The sequence below is a fragment of the Colletotrichum orchidophilum genome (assembly GCF_001831195.1).
Source record: "Colletotrichum orchidophilum strain IMI 309357 chromosome Unknown Scaffold_18.1, whole genome shotgun sequence".
Lineage (NCBI taxonomy): Eukaryota > Fungi > Ascomycota > Sordariomycetes > Glomerellales > Glomerellaceae > Colletotrichum > Colletotrichum orchidophilum.
In genome coordinates, this window is record NW_019172974.1 from 417,683 (window position 1) to 435,141 (window position 17,459).

Below are 17,459 nucleotides of genomic sequence, written 5' to 3' on the forward strand. Positions count from 1 at the left end.
GGAGGCTCGACACAAACACAGCTGCAGGGTCGCCGACTTCTGCTTCATGCTGCCGTCTACATGTCCCTCGTGGCTCTCCTCCGCCATGGCCTCCGCCTCCTGCTGCCGCTGGCGGTAATCTCGACCTTCTACCTCTACCTCTATCCCGTCTTTCTGGGATGCGCTTTTCCTGTCGCTCCAAGCGGCAGCGCATCAACCAGTCCGAGCCACGTTGCCGACACCAGCGCCGCCGCTTTCCTCGAGGCTGCGCGACAGCATATCCCTCTTCCAGTTCCGCTCCGATCGAGCGATGCTCGCCCCGCGCCTTTCCGTCTTCTCGCGCTTGGGGACCCCCAGCTCGAGGGCGACACGTCCATTCGAAAGCACAACGGCCCCATCTTTCCTCACGCGAGAAGCTTTTGGTCCCATGTGACCCTCCAGTCGAGTCATTCGTTGCGCCAGCGCATTCGTCACTCTCTGCACGACGTTGTCGATGTGTTCTTGGAGGACGTCTTTGACGAGCTCGAGTCGATTCGCAAGCGCATAGACCTCTTTGGCAACGACTTTTACCTGGCACATATTTTCCGAACGGTACACTGGTGGACTGGCCCTACCCACGTCACGGTGCTTGGGGACCTGCTGGGCAGCCAGTGGATTGGCATTGAAGAGTTCCGGCGCCGCGGCCGCCGGTACTGGGATCGCGTGGTGCGAGGGGCCGAAAAGGTTCCAGACGAAACCGCAGTGTTCCCGGCTATGGAGTATGACCTCACAGACTACCTTTCGGTGTCTGGTGAGCCCTCCGCCGTGTGGCCGCGTCGTGTCATCAACGTGGCCGGCAATCACGACATTGGGTACGCAGGCGACATCAACCAAGACCGGTTTGGGCGATTCGAGCGCCTGTTTGGCAAGGCGAACTACGAGCTGCGCTTCGAGCTACCCATTGAAGACCCGAAACTCAACGCCACAGTTGTGGATGACGAGGAAAACCCAGAGTCGGATCGCCTATCCCCCGAGATTCGCGTCATTGTCCTGAACGACATGAACCTGGATACTCCGGCCAAAGACACGTCTCTGCAAGACGACACATATGCCTTTATTAACGCTGTCATTGAGACTTCAGCAGCTGTAGAATACAGCGGTCATTTCACCGTTGTGCTAACTCACATCCCGTTGTACAAGCCTGAAGGTGTTTGCGTCGATGCGCCCTTCTTCGACTTCCACGGTGACCACGACGGTGGCGGAGTCAAGGAGCAGAACTTGCTCTCGGCTGACGCCAGCAAGGGCTTTCTTGAGGGCATTTATGGCATGAGCGGTAACACGGAAGCGCCCGGCAACGGCAGAGGTCGTCGCGGCGTGATCTTGAATGGACACGATCACGAGGGCTGTGATACGTATCACTACATCAACCAGACGAAAGCAGATCAGGATCGGTCATGGCAGGTCGAGCCTTGGCCAACAGCCAAGGGTCGCGGCACAGTCGGCGCAGCTGGTGTTCCGGGGCTCAGGGAGATCACGGTCAGGAGCATGATGGGTGACTTTGGCGGCAACGCCGGTCTTCTCAGCGCTTGGTTTGACGAGTCCTCGTGGAGCTGGCAGTTTGAATATGCAACCTGCGCCTTGGGCACCCAGCACTTTTGGTGGTTCGTTCACATCATCGACCTGATTGCAATCGCTGCACTTGGTGCTTACGGCGTCCTATCTGTGATGGCGACAAGCAGCGCGTCCGTTTCTTCACCAGTCTTGGTGGGAAAGAAAATGGTTCAAAATGGGGAGGCCAAATCATAATTTTGTTGCTCAAATACCCGGCAGGGAAAAGCCTTGTCTCACTTCTAGTATACAATGCCATTTTGTAGCATTACTCGCATCTACCTGTTGCAATTTCTCAAGTAGCACGCCATAGAGTCAACTCAGTCCTTTCCGTTGCCTTGGCCATTACCGCCAATTTTCATCGTCTTGGTACTGCACGAATATTAGGGCAATGCTATTGTTGACTTAACCATGGAATATCTCCAGGCTGTCACGAATACCTTGCATCTGTCGTGGGTCACTGAGCTACCCCTGGCCTTGTGTTCCATGACCACGCGTCTCCAAAGGCAACGCATCCGGACAGCTCTGCGATGAGGCACTTGGTGAGGCACTTGGTGAGGCAGTCAAATCGTACAAGCAGCCCCCGAAATCAGAACAGCTCGTGTTGTGTTCTCTGTCAGGTGCCGGTCGAGGGTGGCAAGCATGATGCCCAGGTCTGCCAGATTGCGCTGCGTGCCTGGTCAACTACAAAATGTCTCATCCCCGCCATGTGGTCTCGTACCACCGCCACAAGTCCCGTGTGATTTACTGCTTGCCACAGCTAAAGACGTGTAATAAAACAGCTTACTCACGTGTTACTGCAGTGCGAGGGGAAGAAAGGGGGACGTAATGTCGATGCATGCCAATCCATATTTTCTCTATAGCTTTGGTCCGGTAAATTCGCGTCCTCGTCACGTCGTACAAGTGCCATGGAAGCATATTTCAATCTCTCACAACGATGGAAGGCTCTTTTGTATGTGTTCTGTCTTATCGACTGTAAATGTAAATCCCTTGCTGGCCGCCGGTTGCCCTGCATACCGGGAGTAGCAAGACGAAAGATCAGATGATGGTTCCTATAAGTGTTGCCCTGTTGCTGCCTGGCCACGCATTACGGCCATGCTGGTACGACCTCCCGCACGGCACACGACAGGTACCAAGGACTTATTTGGTCATTTGAACTCACTCGGGCTTATTAAGTCTTGGGAGATCTAATTCAAGGTAGCTTCTCAAGTCGTGAACCCGTTGAGGCCTGTTGAAAAGCACACAAACCATCACCGTCTCAATAGAACTGTTACTGTGCCAGCATGCGCTCGAGTGCGCCCTCTCGTACCGAGTGAACCGCAACAGTAACCGACTTCGAAAGCAAACACTGGTGCAGATGATCTATGGTCATACATGTAGGAGATCGAAACCAAGGAAAGAAGAGAGCCCTTTGTCGGGTGTGAGGTTGATGGGGTATATAATCTCAGGCCAGGACAAGTTTGGAGCCATGATCTGAGAGCCTCAACATCAACCAAGATTGCGTTCGAATCCCAAGTCTTGGAACCGGCAAATTTTGACCAGGCCACTTCACCCCAAGCGGTAAACATCAACCACAAGCACTTATCACCATCTCAAGACCTTCACAAAATGGGTTTCTTCCAACTTACACTTTTCACTCTTCTCGCCACACAGGGCCTCGCCGCACCAACCACCACACGAAAGCCAGGCTTCGACTCACTCGCTAAAGAAGATCCCGTCATAGCTGCAGGGAAGACACCGCCATTCAATCCATTGTGGCATTATTGCCAGATGGCTTGCCGCTGCGAGGACTTGAAGGAGAAAGACAGAGACGCGTATGTGAGATCTTGATCATTTTCCCATGTCAAACTTTTGTCAAAAGAGTGCCAACTGCTTTCTAGTATACTAATCTTACAGTAGTTACTTCCAATGCATCACAAATCCCAACTGCGAGCAGTGTGAGAGAGTGGGAATGAAGGTGAACCCACCTCCCAGCTTGAGCAAGAGGCTCGTCTAAGAAGAAACCATCTCAAGCCCACATAGACAGTGTAGAGCTGCCTGGGCTTGGGTCCATGGAGGAGATGTGGAAAGTCGTGTCAGAACACTGGTTGCTTGGGCTATTTCTGAATGGTGAATGATAACGCGGCTTGCGAAAAATGATGAGAAGAGACGGAACACGGCCTGGAACCTCGTAGACTTGCAGTAATGAATCGTAAATATGAACGCAATCATTCGGAACTTGACGACAGAATCCCAACTTATAGTTCGACCTCACCACAGAACTTGATGTTGCACAATGACACGCCAAGTTGGTTGAGCCACTTCATCATGGAGGTGGTCTAACAGTGTAGTAGTATACAGAGATTCGTACATACGCAGACCCACATCGTCAAGTCTACATGCAAGTTGAGGCGCCTCCTCGCCGCCCCAAGCTCGCTTGGTAATACAAATACAGATAGTTTCGGTAAGAGGAGAGAAGAAATGGGTCATGGTGGGATGCACAAGCTGTGCTGATTAGCCGGGAGTTTTAGTTTGTGCGAAGCCCCCTCTTTACTGCTTCTTGTTGGCCTCGTCGCCCTTGACGAACCACGTGCTGAAGGAGCCCATCATGCTCTGCATGGCCTCCTGCTGGGCCTTCTCCTGCATGGCAGCCTCCTCCTTGAGCCACTTTTCACCGTTTTCACGGATCTCCTTCTCGAGCATCTCGTAGTTGCGCTGACCGCGTTCGCGCGCAATATCCTGGAGCATCTTGCCCTGTGCGAGAGCCTCATGAGGATTCTGCTCACCATCGGGGGAAACCATTAAGGCCATGTTGGAAGGCTTGAGGCCGAGCATGCCACCCAGCAAGCCCATGCCTGAAGGTGCCTTCTTCTTCTTGGCCTCCACTTGCTTGTTAAACTCGGCACGCGCAATCGCCTCGCGGCGCGCAAATTCGGTGGGAATGTGCTTGCCCTCAAAGGACTTGAGAACCTTGCGAACATCGCTGTATTGCATCGTGTGGATGTACTCGAGGAAGGGAATAAGGCTGACAAGCTCCTGATCCTTGGACTCGCCCTTCCACTTGGGAAGAACGATGGCGTTCTCTGGCTGGTTCTGGACGTGCTTGTCGCTGCTGTCGATAATAATTACCTTGGACAGGTCGCGGTTAAGGTAGGACAAATCCTGGGCCAGAATTAGAGGCAAATTCAAGAGTGTTTGAGCGGCAATGTACGAACCTTGACAACTTCACCATCCTTGTATTTGGTCGCCTCGCGATAGAGGGGCCACATGATGAAGCGGTAAGGGTCGAGCTTTCGAACAAGCGGCTCGCCAATGGCGAAAGGAACGCTGGTGAAGAGAACCAACTCGTAGTACTGGCTCAGGTAACGCAAGAAGTAGTCGACACCGGGTCGTTTGGCCACTCTCCAGCCGTGCTCACGAGTCCACTCGCTGTGAACGAGCATATCCTCCAAGCTGATGCACAGGGTGTAGGGACGCTCGAAGGACGGGTCAGGATCGGGTAGCAGCTTCTCAAAAGCAGGCTCTTGGTAGTAGTTCAGGAAATCGCCCGTACGCGCGGTGACTCTGTTCCACCAAGCGCCGAATCCCCAGCCGTTTGGCGCGTCCTCGGCGTGCCGAACCTCGTCTGCCTTATCTTCCCAATTACGACCTAGGTAGACGGCACCCGCAGCACCGAAGCCGACGAAGGCGAGGAACATGCGGTTCGCAAACTGTTGTCTTTTCCTGTCTGTTGATGATACGTATGCCGAGTCAGGAAGATCTCCACGTCCACGACCGCCGCCCTGGGCCACAGCATCCTCCTCAGCGATAGCAGCCAGCGCGGCTTTGCTGGTCGCACCGGACATCTCGTATGCTAGTGTAGACGGGATTCCTTGTGTGAGATCGGGTAGGGGTCCGGTATATACGCTTGGCTCAGGCGCTTCGGTTTTATCGGCAACATTGTCGGCATCGGATTTGGGTGCCTGGGTTGACGAAGTCTTGGATGATGCTTCGGCAGCTTCCTCGTATGCAGATTGGTATTCGGGGCTTGACGACGCCGTTGTCTCCTCTGGCCTTGACTCAGAAAGCTTTTGCTGTTCGCTCGGCTTGCCGGGAGAAACGTCTTTCGGGTTGTTATCCTGCGCAAATCCCCTGCTCCATGATGAAGCTAGAAATTGCGGCCTCCTCGCAGCTGGTGTTGCGACGGAGCGGTAGAGCTGCGCCGCAGTGGGCTGCAGGCGCGCGATCCGAGCTGCCCTTGACAGCATGGCGGTTCAAGGGCCAACGTAGACGTAAAGGTGCGTAAAGGGCCCGGAGACTGGAGATTTGGTTCAGTTCCGAGATTGAGGAGCTGATGAGTGTCTGTTGCGCCAGCTGACGAAAAAGATGCTGGTGCTGGCGGGCGAGGTCGAGGTCGAGGCCGAGTCGAGGTGGAGCGGGTATGGAGATGTTCCTGACGAAGGCACCAGAAATTTTCGAAGAGGAAGCACCACCTTGGACTTTCTGGCCCAGGCTCTGTGGCTCTGCAGGGAACGAATGACAGCACGGTGCACGGTGCCTCTACAAGCTCTGGCTGCTAGGTCTAAGACTCAACATTAAGGTACCTTACGTGCTGTGGGGCTGTGGCTGCAGAAGCTGGTGTTACGGTGGCCGGGGTGAAAAGTGCAAATCATCGATCCACCTACCTGTACTAAGACTTGAAGCCGAGCATTTTCCGAATGCATGAGAACGTTCCGGTATCGAATCGGCGATAAGGCCTGGGTGATGGACCTTAGGTAAGGTAGGCACAATACTGGTAAGGATAAGTCGAGGTAAGGTAGTAAGTGCACACTGATATCTCCTACAAATGAGGTCATTCTCAGTACTGATGCCTTCCCTCACATTACATGCCGGCCCTCAGCTGATTGGTCTCGGCCCACCATGCTTAGTCAATCTAACGCACGGCCTCAGGGAAGCAGCTCACGTGCGAACCTTGTCCGAATGGTGGACTCGACCGATGTCCATCGCCCTGGCAGTGACCCTCATGCATGAGTTGCATACCTTACCTACTTACACTTAATTAGTGCCCGTCCATTCTGAGTCCTGCCCCTCTCTCATAAGTCCGCCCAACCCCCAATATCTTATTTCCATTCGCAATCCCTCCTACCTTGCATCTTCCTCCTTTTGCAATCTCGAAGCGCATCGACGTGTTTCCTCTTACCTACCTGACTGAATTCCCTCAGATACGGACAATCCAACACATTCGCCCAACGCAACTAAGCATAGTCAAAATCCGCCCACCGTCACCATGGCTGTTGCGCGTGGTGAATTCTAGAGGGTGGTCCCCAAGTTCGCATGAACGATCACAATGGGACCACCCTCTGTGATTCTCTACGCTCTGCGAAACTCTTCGTCGACCTGCCTCACCTTCACCTTCACCCACACCATAAACTAAACACAAAGCTATTGAAATCCCTGCACATAGCCATTAGATACCCTCTCATTGCCAAAAGAAACAACCCCGCTACTCCGCCACTTCCGACGTTCCCACCGACCAAAATTGTTGGCGCCATACCAAAACCTCAAAACCTTGGATACAGACCGAATACCTGGAAAGGATTCAACATCTCAAGATACCATAGCACTGCATATCCCATCCCAAGCTACCGACCGTCACGATGGTTCGCCGTGGCAAGGTATCGAGAGCCGCCGGCTCGTCACTCGACCCGACACCGATTGCGTCTACTCTTACGACGCCACTTAGCTCGGCCTACCCATCGACATATGCTTCCGAAGCTGAAATAGATGCGCTTGGGGACAGCATTGGCTCTCTCACGCTGGGTGAGAGAAGAGCAGCCAGGAGGAAGGCAAAACCTTTTGCGTTCATGGCTTTGCCATCGGAACTACGCCTAAAGATTTACGACTACTACTTTGAAGGTAGCGGTGGAGTTGTGGACCTCGACCCTGACAACTACAAGAACTATCACAAAAAGCTGGGAATTCAAAGAACTTGCCGCACTATCTACCAGGAAGTCTCCCATTACTTTTATAGCAGCCGCTCCTTCCGCATCTTCCCAACGCATCCGGGCAAGTACTTCAAAAGCAAGAAACCACTCTTGGCCCGTATGAAGCCAAACTCAAAATCGTACATCACGTCCCTGGAACTCCGCCTTGGCCCCGGATGGAGCAAGCCGCCGCGAGGCTGGGTGGTTACGCCAGCCCTCGGTCTGCACGAGTGTATCAACGTGCGTCGCTTGACGGTACTAGTTGAATGCGACCCCAGCGACGGCATTTTCAACGGCTTCCGTCGGTCGGATGGTTTCTATGAAGGTTTCTGCCAATCTCTTTTGACAGAAGTCTTTAACCAGATGCCATGGGTCGACACAGTGTTTTTTGACGCGTGGCCTGGAGTCAAGAAGTCGGGCGGGATGATGCGAGCACTTCTTGACGTGACTGCGGCGAACAACCGCAAGACAAAATGGGGTCCCGAGAGAGGGTGGACTGATGGACCCGAAGACGAGGCCAGGCCCAGCAACTTGGTCCTGGTGTCTCCGGCGTCAGAGTTTAACACGTCCACCATGGGCGTGCTGGTAATGGCGTAACTGAATGGCATTGGAATAGGACGGCGTGCACCATGCGCTTTTCTTTTGCTTCCGACAAGCTCGCGTATTCGAAATTGGGGTTTTATGCTTAGGACAGGATGGCATCGAAAGGAACGAGAGTATGGATTTCCCTGTTGAGCATTGCATCGCTCTAGACAACCGACATTACTTTCCATTCCCGTGACGAGATTGTAATACTAGCATGACGAGGAATGAGAGCGATGATACTAGGCACCATCACTAAGCACTTAGACATTGAGTTAACACATTTACCGGGCAGTTGACCTGAGAAAGGATGCAGATCTACGGGGAAACCCTACAACTGTCACTCCTTATGCCTTACCACCAAATTCACTTCTCAACGGTTGTCCACGCGACCTCACACATCGAGCCTTCTGCATGGCATTGACTCTCGCTACCCCGCGTTTCGATTTCTGCCAGTAACATTCAGCTGTCTAATGCGGGCGGCTGGTAATTTGCAAAACAACCCATAGCATCCATGCTGAATCTGATGCTACTGCCATAGTTTCGAGATCCCCCTACAATTCAGGGTTCTTGTCTTCACTCTACCAAAAAGGAGAGCTTCCCCGCGATGTCGGGGGGGACAGTGCGGGCCCTCCCTGGCGCATCGATTCCAGGGGATTCAGAGGTCCGAGCTTTGGATGACGGGGCCCGGACGCCGACACACCGACCACCCGGCCCCACCACCCCACCTTTTCCTAGCCAAGGGCGGCCAAAGGCAGGCGGTGGATTGACGCTGTCCAAAAATTTGGTTGTGGTTTTGTCCCTCTGGCGCGGCAGTCTCGCATCGACCCTTGTGCAACAATACCGACACAGCTTTCAGCGCCCGCAAACTGTCACCTTTTGCCCACGTCCTCCGACTACAACGCAAGCACACAAGAGACGCAGTCGCTGGCGATCCCAACATGCCTCTTGATACTTCTACCTACTCCATGGCGCTCCTGCGCGTCGATGGCCGTCGCTGGAACGAGCTCCGACGGCTCCATGCTCAGATCCGGACCCAGGAAGCCGCCGATGGCTCGAGCTACCTTGAGATGGGACATACAAAGGTCATGTGCGTCGTGACGGGGCCGGCTGAGCCCCAGCGTCGTGGAGGTGCTGGTGGTCAGTCCAAGGAGGCTGCCGTCACCGTCAACCTCGTCGTCGCCGGCTTTAGCTCTGTCGACCGCATGAAGCGGGGCCGCAACGACAAGTGAGTGCACCGAATGTGTGCATATGTGAACTGCTCCGTCTAAACAATTACTACTTGCAGGCGATCACAAGAACTTGAGGCTACCATCGCCAAAGCCGTCTCAGCGAACCTTCACACCCATCTCTTCCCCCACAGCTGCATCACCATCTCCCTACATGTGCTGTCCCAGGACGGTTCCCTGCTGGCGGCGCTTCTGAATGCGTCGACACTAGCACTCATCGACGCGGGCATTCCAATGACTGACTACATTGCTGCTTGCACCGCAGGCTCGACATCCACATACGCTGCCGCCGATGACGGCGCAGACCCCTTACTCGATCTCAATACCCAAGAGGAGCAGGAGCTGCCTTACATGACGGTGGGAACGCTGGGCCTCACGGATCGTGTTGCAGTGTTGGTATGTGAAAGTCGTGTTCAGGTCAGCCGGTTGGAAGGCATGCTTGCCGTGGGTGTGGATGGGTGCAAACAGGTGCGGCAGTTCATGGACCGCGTCGTCAAGGATAAGGGCCGACAGATGATCCAGGAGGGTGCGGTAGAGAAAGGTACAGGATTGGATCTGGAGATGGAATCATGAGTGGTTACACGCCGGACAGCGTCAAGCACGGGAGCGGCGCAGCGGTATTGACAGCGGTCAGATTTCTCCCATCGCATTAACTAACAAGTGTACATACAGTCCAAGCTAACCATCCATGCAGAAGTCGAAAATCAAACGGATGTTTACAGCTCATCATGCGGCGCGGGGGCTTCCGATGGCTTCTCTTCGGGCGCCTCCGTCTCGGGCTCGGGAGTAGGATCTGTGGCTGCGGTGGAGGCGGCTGTGCTGCTCTCTGGGGACGCTGCCTCGACCTCCTCGGCTACCAAGCCTTCAGGGAGCTTCTTCTTCGCACCCTCACCTAGACGGATAGCATCGATCCAGCTCTCGACGCTGGTTGCATCGAAGTCACCCTCGTACTGTCTCCACCAGTTCCGGCGGGCGTTGACGGCGATAATTTCAACCTCACTAGTTAGACCAAGGCCCTTTGTAATAGTGGCTGCAGCTGGGTTCTCATCAGGAACAGAGAAGAAGGGGAACAGCTTGCGCTTGGCCTGGCCGTGCTTATGGGCGATCTCCGACAGACTGGTGAGCGCTTTGTCGGCCTTCTCGTTTTCCTTTGATGGCACGAAAGCTAGGACGCAGGTGTGGGACTTCGTGTTGAGGCATTCCTCCAGGAGCTTCTCGGGCGTGGTGGCAATGGGCAGTGGAGGGATGATGTTAAGGACAGGAGCGGCCTGCTCAGTAGACGGGGTTTCGGTGGCGGCCTCGGGCTCGGGGATGGCCTCCTGCTCGGTAGCGGTACTGGTGCTCGACTTGTTGGATGCGGACTTGCTCTTCTTCTCAGACTTCTTCTCGGCCTTCTTGTCGCCCTTCTTCTTGTCGCCCTTGGGCGCGGGGTCAGGATTGGGCGAGGCGACCTGGGAAATAAACGACACAAGCCCATCCTTCTTTAGTTCTCCATCATAGACAATATGCTCCTTGTTCCCACCCGGTAGTAGCACCAGGGTGGGGAATGACTTGACCCCGAATTTCTCGACCGTTTTTGCCTCCTTACTGCGAACCTGGCCAATCGTGACAGCGTCGAGAAAGTCAATGGCGACACTGCGGAGCAAGGCGCTTGTGGTGCCTTTCTCGGTGAAGAGGATTGCCTTGGGCTTGTCGCCCTCGAGGAAGGAGTCGAGGTCTTTGTCGGAAACGCGCTTGACGTGGTTGGTGATCTTGTCGACGACGGCCTCAACGATGCCGGTGGCGGTTCGAGGCCCCTGGTAATCCTCGACAACGGGCTTGCCGGGCTTCTTGCCAGGCCTCACAATCTTGAGGGTAGGGAAGCCCTGAACACCCATCTGGCCGCAGAGAGGCTTGTTGGCATCCTCGTCGCAGTCGATGGCAGCGACCTTGGCCAGTCCATTAAGGTTCTTGGCAGCCTTTTCGTAGGCAGGCTTGAGGTTCTGGCAGTGACCGCACCAGGGAGCGTAGAACTCAACAATCTAGCATGCTCATATTAGCATGTTGTCGCATGACCATGACGTGGAAAATAAAGTCGAGCTTACCGAAGTGTAGTTGGACTTGGCAATCAGGCTGTCGTAATTTTTGGCATCAACCTGGAGCACAGCAGAGCTCTTGGGATACATGCCAGCTTGGGCGCCAGGTAAAGCCGATAGAACGGCAGCGCCAGCCGCGAACAGTGTGGGGTGATGCATCTTGGTGGATAGAGTTTAGCAGCAATGTGTGTACAAGTGTGGGGTGGGAAAGGGGAGTGAGTGCGCCAGACGGCAGCAAGTGATGTGACGCCAGAGGCAGCGAGACGTGGACGGGACGGATTGAGAGAAGAAGAGAATAAAGGGAGGCGGATGGGATAAGAAAAGAAAAACGTGGGGGAGTAAAAAGTCAGAGCATGCAATTTACTAGGTTCAGGCAGGCGAGGGAGCTCTCTCCTCTTCTGCATTTATGGGATTGGGAAAGCAAGCAAATTGAAGGAAGAAAAGCCTAGTTGGCTTCTTCCCAGCGCAAAGAGGCCAGCGTGGAACTGTGAGACGCGAACCCCTCACCTTGTGCTCAATTCGGCCTGTGAATGGGACCATTTGGCCTGAGCACCAGCCACAAGCCCCACACCAGCTTTGCAGAGCTTGAGCCACACCTCGAGAGAGCATGAGAGGTACGTATCTGATGACCGTCCATCCCACCCCGCTGAGGTGTGATGCGCCACTGTGTGGGGAAACTTGACGCCGCGAAGGCTTCCAAGATACGCAATACACGTCTCCAACTTCTTGGTGTACCACCACTCGTCGCAAGTCCGCTACCCCTTCGCGCCCGTGAGCTATCACCGAGCAAGAATTCTCTCTTACCCGGACCCCGACGCCGACCAAAAGCGTCCTTACCGATCCTATCCATCGCGCCCTTCGAGTCGTCTTCGTTATCGTTGTCGCAATCGCAGTCGCAGTCGCAGCTATGGCCGAACCAATCCCCGACAGCCTGCGACAGGCAGACATTACGAGATTTATCAATCGCGCAAACCAGCTGCGTCAATACAAACCCGTAGTGACCTACTGGTGTACGTTGATACGTCTCCATTAGTGTCGCATGGTCGACGGACGGCCTTTGATACTGACCGGGCATCTGCAGGCGAATACTGGGTGGTCAACCAAATCCTAGCCAAGGGCCTGCACAATGTCGACGACGAGAGTCTTTCTTACACAACAAATCTTATGGACCGACTTGAGCAGGTTCGTCATTCAATGATAGAGTCACCCTTGGGGCTATAGTTTGGAGACTGACAGTTGTTGCATCAGACCAAAACCGAGAACGCCCAAGAAGAGGCCATCACCGACGACACAGTTGGCCAAGCATACGTTGAGCAATTCGCTCAGGAAGCTTTCGACAGAGCAGAGAAGGTTATGCGCGCGAACCGGGTCACGAGGTACGCTGGTTTCAGATCCACTGCCCCCGTTCTGCCTCCTAACGTGCTCTGAACCTAGACAAACCGCCGACACATTTGATGCTGCTGCGACGTTCCTCCTCCTGGGCAACATTTGGGGCCCCGTGGACGAGGAGACACTCAAGAAGGTCAAGTTTGCAAAGTGGAACGCTGCTCGAATACTCAAGGCTATCAAGGAAGGGAAGGACCCCAACGATTCGAACCCAAAGCAGGATGAGCCCGCTGCCGAGGACGCTCTTCCTGCCTTGGATCCCAATGACCCCGACGTCCAAGGTCTGACCTCCCCAAAGCCTGCATCCGTAGAGGATGACCCGGAGACCGAATTCTACAAAAAGGCGCCGGCACCAGCAGAGACCTCACCGACCGTCGAGCCTAGTGGGCCTCAACCTGCCCGGTCTAGCGTGCTTGATCTCCCGTCAGTTCCATCAGCGAACGACCTCGACCCGCCGCTACCTCAGACGCAGGGCTACTTTGACCCTCCCGAACAATTCCCACCATCTCCTTTGAGCCACTCCGGCGTTAATGACACATCCACGACAGCAAACGCTCCGTCAGCCCATTCTCCTTATGCCGCATCCTCGACCGGCCCATCATTCAGCCCGGCAAACGCTGCGTCGCCGTGGCAGCCACCTCAGATACCCCCTTCTAATGCCACCAAATCACCTCCTCCTCCGGCGCCTCAACAGTTCAAGCCACCGCCGATTGTACCTCAGCCCAACGGCCCCGTGATTCCCGCCTCGCACAACTCATGGACGCCGAGTAGTGCGCCGTCGGATGACATGGATTTGCCCAAGGCACAGAAGCACGCCAAGTGGGCGATATCTGCGCTGAACTTTGAGGATGTGCCGACAGCAGTCAAGGAGCTGCGTAATGCACTGGCTGCCTTGGGTGCTCAGTAAAACCTCCAGCCGTGTTGTGAGTTGAAGTCTAGACTTTTTGGGACGTTAAAGAACATTCAAGAACGCCCCGTCGACGGGTCTCGGGGTACTCAGGCCAAGACGTGAAGCTGGGAAGTTGAATATTCGTGAATAGCATTGAATGCGCAGCCGTTATCTGCTTATATGCCCCTTAGGCGGCTCCACCATTCACCCGAATGATCTGCCCCGTCACCCATGATGATTCTCTTCCTGACAGGAATATCGCCACAGAGGCAATCTCCTCTGGTACGCCAATTCTGTTGTAGGGGCTGCTGGCTTTGATGTGCTTAAGCATCTCCTCGGTCTTACCCTTATAGAAGAGATCGGTTCCTGTAGGACCGGGGGCAATGGCATTGACGTTGACACCTTTTTTAGCAAGGTCCTTGGCCATAAACTTGGTCATTTGTTCGATACTGCCCTTTGTCGATGCGTAGAGTAGATAAGGCGGGGGAAGGCTACTTAAAGCGAGAACTGTCGTTGAGAGGAAGATGATGCGGCCGCCTTCGGACATGTGAGGCAGAGCTTTCTGTTCATAAAGTAAGTTTAAACGACACTGAGAATGCGCAAGATCAAGTACCTGGACCAAGAAGTAGGGTCCCTTGACGTTGATGTTGAACATTTGATCAAAGTCCTCCTCTGTCGTGTTCTCGACGGTGCGCATGTGCATGATGGCAGCATTGGGGATCAAGACGTCGATTTTGCCAAACTTGTCGATGGTGGCGTCCACGAGCTTCTGCAGCTCGTCCGTCTTGGACACGTCTGCGCGCACGGCAATGGCGCAGTCACTGCCAATGGTCTTGACAACTTCATCGGCGGCAGATGAGTCGCTGCTATAGTTGACAACAATCTTGGCACCCTGTGCGGCCGCATCCAGAGCAATGGCCTTGCCGATGCCTTTGGAACCTCCGGTGATCAGGATGATCTTATCTTGGAGAGACATTGTGAGGAAAGCAGAACTTTGGACTGCTTGTGCGCGAGGCTTTGACGGGACTCTGTGCGGTTGAACGGATGGACTGGCCTTTTGGAAGCGTCCAATTGATATGGCTATTGTGATGCTACGAGGTGAAGCGTAGGATATGGGCGGCCTGGACTTTTTATCTCTCCCGGTAGTCCATCTACGACGAAGCGCTCGTGGGCGCGAGAGCGAGGAAGCTCTGTGTCAACTCCGTCGAAGTGCGAAGAGGGAGTACGCAGCTTAGGTAGCTTTGCGGCTCTATCGGAGCTCATCGGAATGAGTTGGGCTGCCCTCCGATCCCAGGTACCTCGAGAAACATCTTCTTATCAGAAGATGAGGACTTATAGAGGAGCTAACGTACTAGGTGAATTGCCCTCAGAGGGTACGGATAAATAGGGGCGTGTTCTGAGCTCGTATGTAGATTGATGTACTGATACTGTTGATAAGGTAATATTCCCTATCTTGTCTTGGCAGCCCCACTGGAAATCCTGAGAGGCACCTCCGTAGGGCTGCCTTGTATTGGCCTTGGTGACGCATATCGAGGAAACGGCTCGAGGGACACTTTTGACAAAACGGACGATACCTATCCATACCTGTCGGCTACGGAGAAAAAGACCCCTGCAAAGCCGACAAGGAACAATCTGTCATTGGCCGACGAATGTGTGCAGGACATAAGCCTGCTTTCGGCACGCCGATTACCGAAGCCCCATGAGATCTCTCCCGAGCCATACTAGTTGATTATCAGGCCACAGCTTGGTAGATTTGCTCTTTACATGAGAATCAAATAAACATATTTCCGACTGGCAAAGCATGCATGGGTTCCGTGGCCTCCGCGAAGTCTGTGTCGGTGTCATGGGCTTACATTTCTTGGCAGCAAGAGGCGGCTGATGAACGCCATCGGGCCTCAGGCGCAGCTCTGTCACCTACTTCCCTTCCCCCACTCGCAAACAGCTCTATCCCGGAGCGGTGGGAGGGGTCCACGTACATGAGGGTTGAATTGAGTATTGTTGATGTCATCGTAGCTGTCGAAGCAGCGCCACCACACCCCAACCCCTCTTCCAGATCCGTCATAGTCTTGCAGAAAACCCAAGCTCGTCGGCGGCTGTCCTATGAGACATGCAAAGCCGACAGGAAGTGTGACTGCAGTCAGCAGTGCTTGTCAGCGATGCAGACGTTCAGCGGGCCTCTAGAGCTCTCCTGCTTGTTTCAAAATGAGGGGCCGGAAGGTCTGCAATTGACTTTGTCCGATCCATAAGGAAAGCGTAGATTCCAACGTTGCACCAGTCAGGTCGAGCTGTGACTTACAGATAGATTCTTGATACTTGGTCCTGCATGTGTATAAGTAGTGCCCATCACGCCGCCCTGCTCAATGTTTTCGTTCACTCCAGTCCCATCCAAAGTACAGTTCCTGCTATATCCTACAAATCCCCACATTCAAGAACACAATCTCAAAAGCTACAATGTCAGAACTTCCCAAAACATTCAAGGCGGCCATTATCGAGTCCAAAAGCGCGCCCCTCAAAATTGTCGACCAGGAACTGAAACAGCCAGGCCCCGGCCATGTCCTCGTCAAGGTTCTAGCATGCGGCGTATGCCACTCCGACGTAGGTATGGCAGAGGGTGGATTCGGTGACGTATTCCCACGGATTCCGGGTCATGAAATCATTGGGGATGTGGTGGCAGTCGGCGAAGGCGTGAGTCGTTTTTCGAGCGGAGATCGCGTTGGAGGTGCCTGGCACGGAGGTACGTCCCATGATGCCCATTGGTGTTGGAGTTAAATGTGAGGGTTCTAAACGCGAATGCAGGGCACGATGGGACATGTCGACAGTGCCAAAAAGGCTTCTTCCAGGCCTGTGACAACGAGACGATCAATGGTGTGTTCCGGGATGGTGGGTACGCCGAGTATGTGCTGCTCCGTGCCGAGTCGGCGGTGCGGGTGCCAAAGGATGTTGACCCGGCGGAAGCAGCACCGCTTCTCTGCGCCGGTGTCACCGTTTTCAACAGTATACGCAAGATGCAAATTGAGCAAGGCAATCTTGTCGCTATCCAGGGTCTCGGCGGCCTGGGCCATCTTGGCGTGCAGTACGCCAGCCGCATGGGCTACAAGGTCGTAGTCTTGAGTTCCGGGTCTACGAAGAAGGAATTTGCCATGAAGTTGGGCGCGCATGAGTACATCGACTCTAGTGCAACGGACCCCGTTAAGGAGCTCAAGAAACTTGGCGGTGCGGCATTGATCCTCGCAACGGCGCCGAACCCCAAGATCATCTCGCCGCTCACCGGTGGCCTGCAACCCGGCGGTAAGTTGTGCGTGCTGGCACCAGTTGGAGGATTGGAAGTCGACACGATCGACCTCATCATTGGAGGCAAGTCGGTTTGTGGGTGGCCTGCCGGACATCAGATGGATTCGGAAGAGGCCATCGACTTTGCGGCGACACACGGCATCAAGTGCATGATTGAGCGGTTCTCACTGGATGACGCTAAGAAGGCATCGGAACACATGATTGCGAACAAGGTGCGCTTCCGCAGTGTGTTGGTTATGAGTTGAGCTAGGCGAGTTAGTGGACACTTGAGCTGCAGACTGTAATTGGCGATGTTGCCGAAGATGACAATGCCACATAGATTATGACAGACGCTGTGGATTATTGCAAGCCGCCTCGTCTCTACTCACCTTCGCCAAGTGCACAAGTTCAAATGAGTGAGAATAAGAGTGAGACTGAGACAGACATACTCTCGCTGTGACACTCACTCCCTCACACAGGGCGATGAAGCCCCTGAGTGGACCCCCTGTTGCCGCCAGGC

General features: G+C 54.3%; 10 protein-coding genes across 10 annotated transcripts; 7 read left to right on the forward strand and 3 right to left on the reverse strand.

Moving 5' to 3' along the window:
* Positions 1 to 60: 60 nt before the first annotated feature.
* On the forward strand, positions 61 to 1,764 carry CORC01_03150 (uncharacterized protein; the record flags this gene model as incomplete). Its single annotated transcript, XM_022614800.1, has 1 exon — positions 61 to 1,764. The coding sequence occupies one exon, from the start codon at positions 61 to 63 to the stop codon at positions 1,762 to 1,764; it is 1,704 nt and encodes a 567-aa protein (XP_022478802.1).
* Positions 1,765 to 3,174: 1,410 nt separating this feature from the next.
* On the forward strand, positions 3,175 to 3,562 carry CORC01_03151 (uncharacterized protein; the record flags this gene model as incomplete). Its single annotated transcript, XM_022614801.1, has 2 exons — positions 3,175 to 3,380; positions 3,463 to 3,562. The coding sequence occupies 2 exons, from the start codon at positions 3,175 to 3,177 to the stop codon at positions 3,560 to 3,562; spliced, it is 306 nt and encodes a 101-aa protein (XP_022478803.1).
* Positions 3,563 to 4,095: 533 nt separating this feature from the next.
* CORC01_03152 (NLI interacting factor-like phosphatase) lies at positions 4,096 to 5,792 on the reverse strand (the record flags this gene model as incomplete). The annotated part of the gene is made up of 2 exons (XM_022614802.1): positions 4,096 to 4,707; positions 4,761 to 5,792. The coding sequence occupies 2 exons, from the start codon at positions 5,790 to 5,792 to the stop codon at positions 4,096 to 4,098; spliced, it is 1,644 nt and encodes a 547-aa protein (XP_022478804.1).
* Positions 5,793 to 5,910: 118 nt separating this feature from the next.
* Positions 5,911 to 6,123, forward strand: CORC01_03153 (uncharacterized protein; the record flags this gene model as incomplete). Its single annotated transcript, XM_022614803.1, has 1 exon — positions 5,911 to 6,123. The coding sequence occupies one exon, from the start codon at positions 5,911 to 5,913 to the stop codon at positions 6,121 to 6,123; it is 213 nt and encodes a 70-aa protein (XP_022478805.1).
* Positions 6,124 to 7,181: 1,058 nt separating this feature from the next.
* Positions 7,182 to 8,105, forward strand: CORC01_03154 (uncharacterized protein; the record flags this gene model as incomplete). The annotated part of the gene is made up of 1 exon (XM_022614804.1): positions 7,182 to 8,105. One exon carries the CDS (start codon positions 7,182 to 7,184, stop codon positions 8,103 to 8,105), a length of 924 nt encoding a protein of 307 aa, XP_022478806.1.
* Positions 8,106 to 9,031: 926 nt separating this feature from the next.
* Positions 9,032 to 9,892, forward strand: CORC01_03155 (3' exoribonuclease; the record flags this gene model as incomplete). The annotated part of the gene is made up of 2 exons (XM_022614805.1): positions 9,032 to 9,318; positions 9,379 to 9,892. 2 exons carry the CDS (start codon positions 9,032 to 9,034, stop codon positions 9,890 to 9,892), a joined length of 801 nt encoding a protein of 266 aa, XP_022478807.1.
* Positions 9,893 to 10,035: 143 nt separating this feature from the next.
* On the reverse strand, positions 10,036 to 11,553 carry CORC01_03156 (uncharacterized protein; the record flags this gene model as incomplete). Its single annotated transcript, XM_022614806.1, has 2 exons — positions 10,036 to 11,340; positions 11,404 to 11,553. 2 exons carry the CDS (start codon positions 11,551 to 11,553, stop codon positions 10,036 to 10,038), a joined length of 1,455 nt encoding a protein of 484 aa, XP_022478808.1.
* A 748-nt stretch (positions 11,554 to 12,301) lies between these two features.
* CORC01_03157 (uncharacterized protein) lies at positions 12,302 to 13,687 on the forward strand (the record flags this gene model as incomplete). The annotated part of the gene is made up of 4 exons (XM_022614807.1): positions 12,302 to 12,404; positions 12,476 to 12,576; positions 12,643 to 12,770; positions 12,829 to 13,687. 4 exons carry the CDS (start codon positions 12,302 to 12,304, stop codon positions 13,685 to 13,687), a joined length of 1,191 nt encoding a protein of 396 aa, XP_022478809.1.
* Positions 13,688 to 13,856: 169 nt separating this feature from the next.
* CORC01_03158 (short-chain dehydrogenase) lies at positions 13,857 to 14,645 on the reverse strand (the record flags this gene model as incomplete). Its single annotated transcript, XM_022614808.1, has 2 exons — positions 13,857 to 14,231; positions 14,283 to 14,645. 2 exons carry the CDS (start codon positions 14,643 to 14,645, stop codon positions 13,857 to 13,859), a joined length of 738 nt encoding a protein of 245 aa, XP_022478810.1.
* Positions 14,646 to 16,120: 1,475 nt separating this feature from the next.
* CORC01_03159 (alcohol dehydrogenase GroES-like domain-containing protein) lies at positions 16,121 to 17,279 on the forward strand (the record flags this gene model as incomplete). Its single annotated transcript, XM_022614809.1, has 3 exons — positions 16,121 to 16,403; positions 16,466 to 17,172; positions 17,238 to 17,279. The coding sequence occupies 3 exons, from the start codon at positions 16,121 to 16,123 to the stop codon at positions 17,277 to 17,279; spliced, it is 1,032 nt and encodes a 343-aa protein (XP_022478811.1).
* Between the last annotated feature and the right edge of the window lie 180 nt (positions 17,280 to 17,459).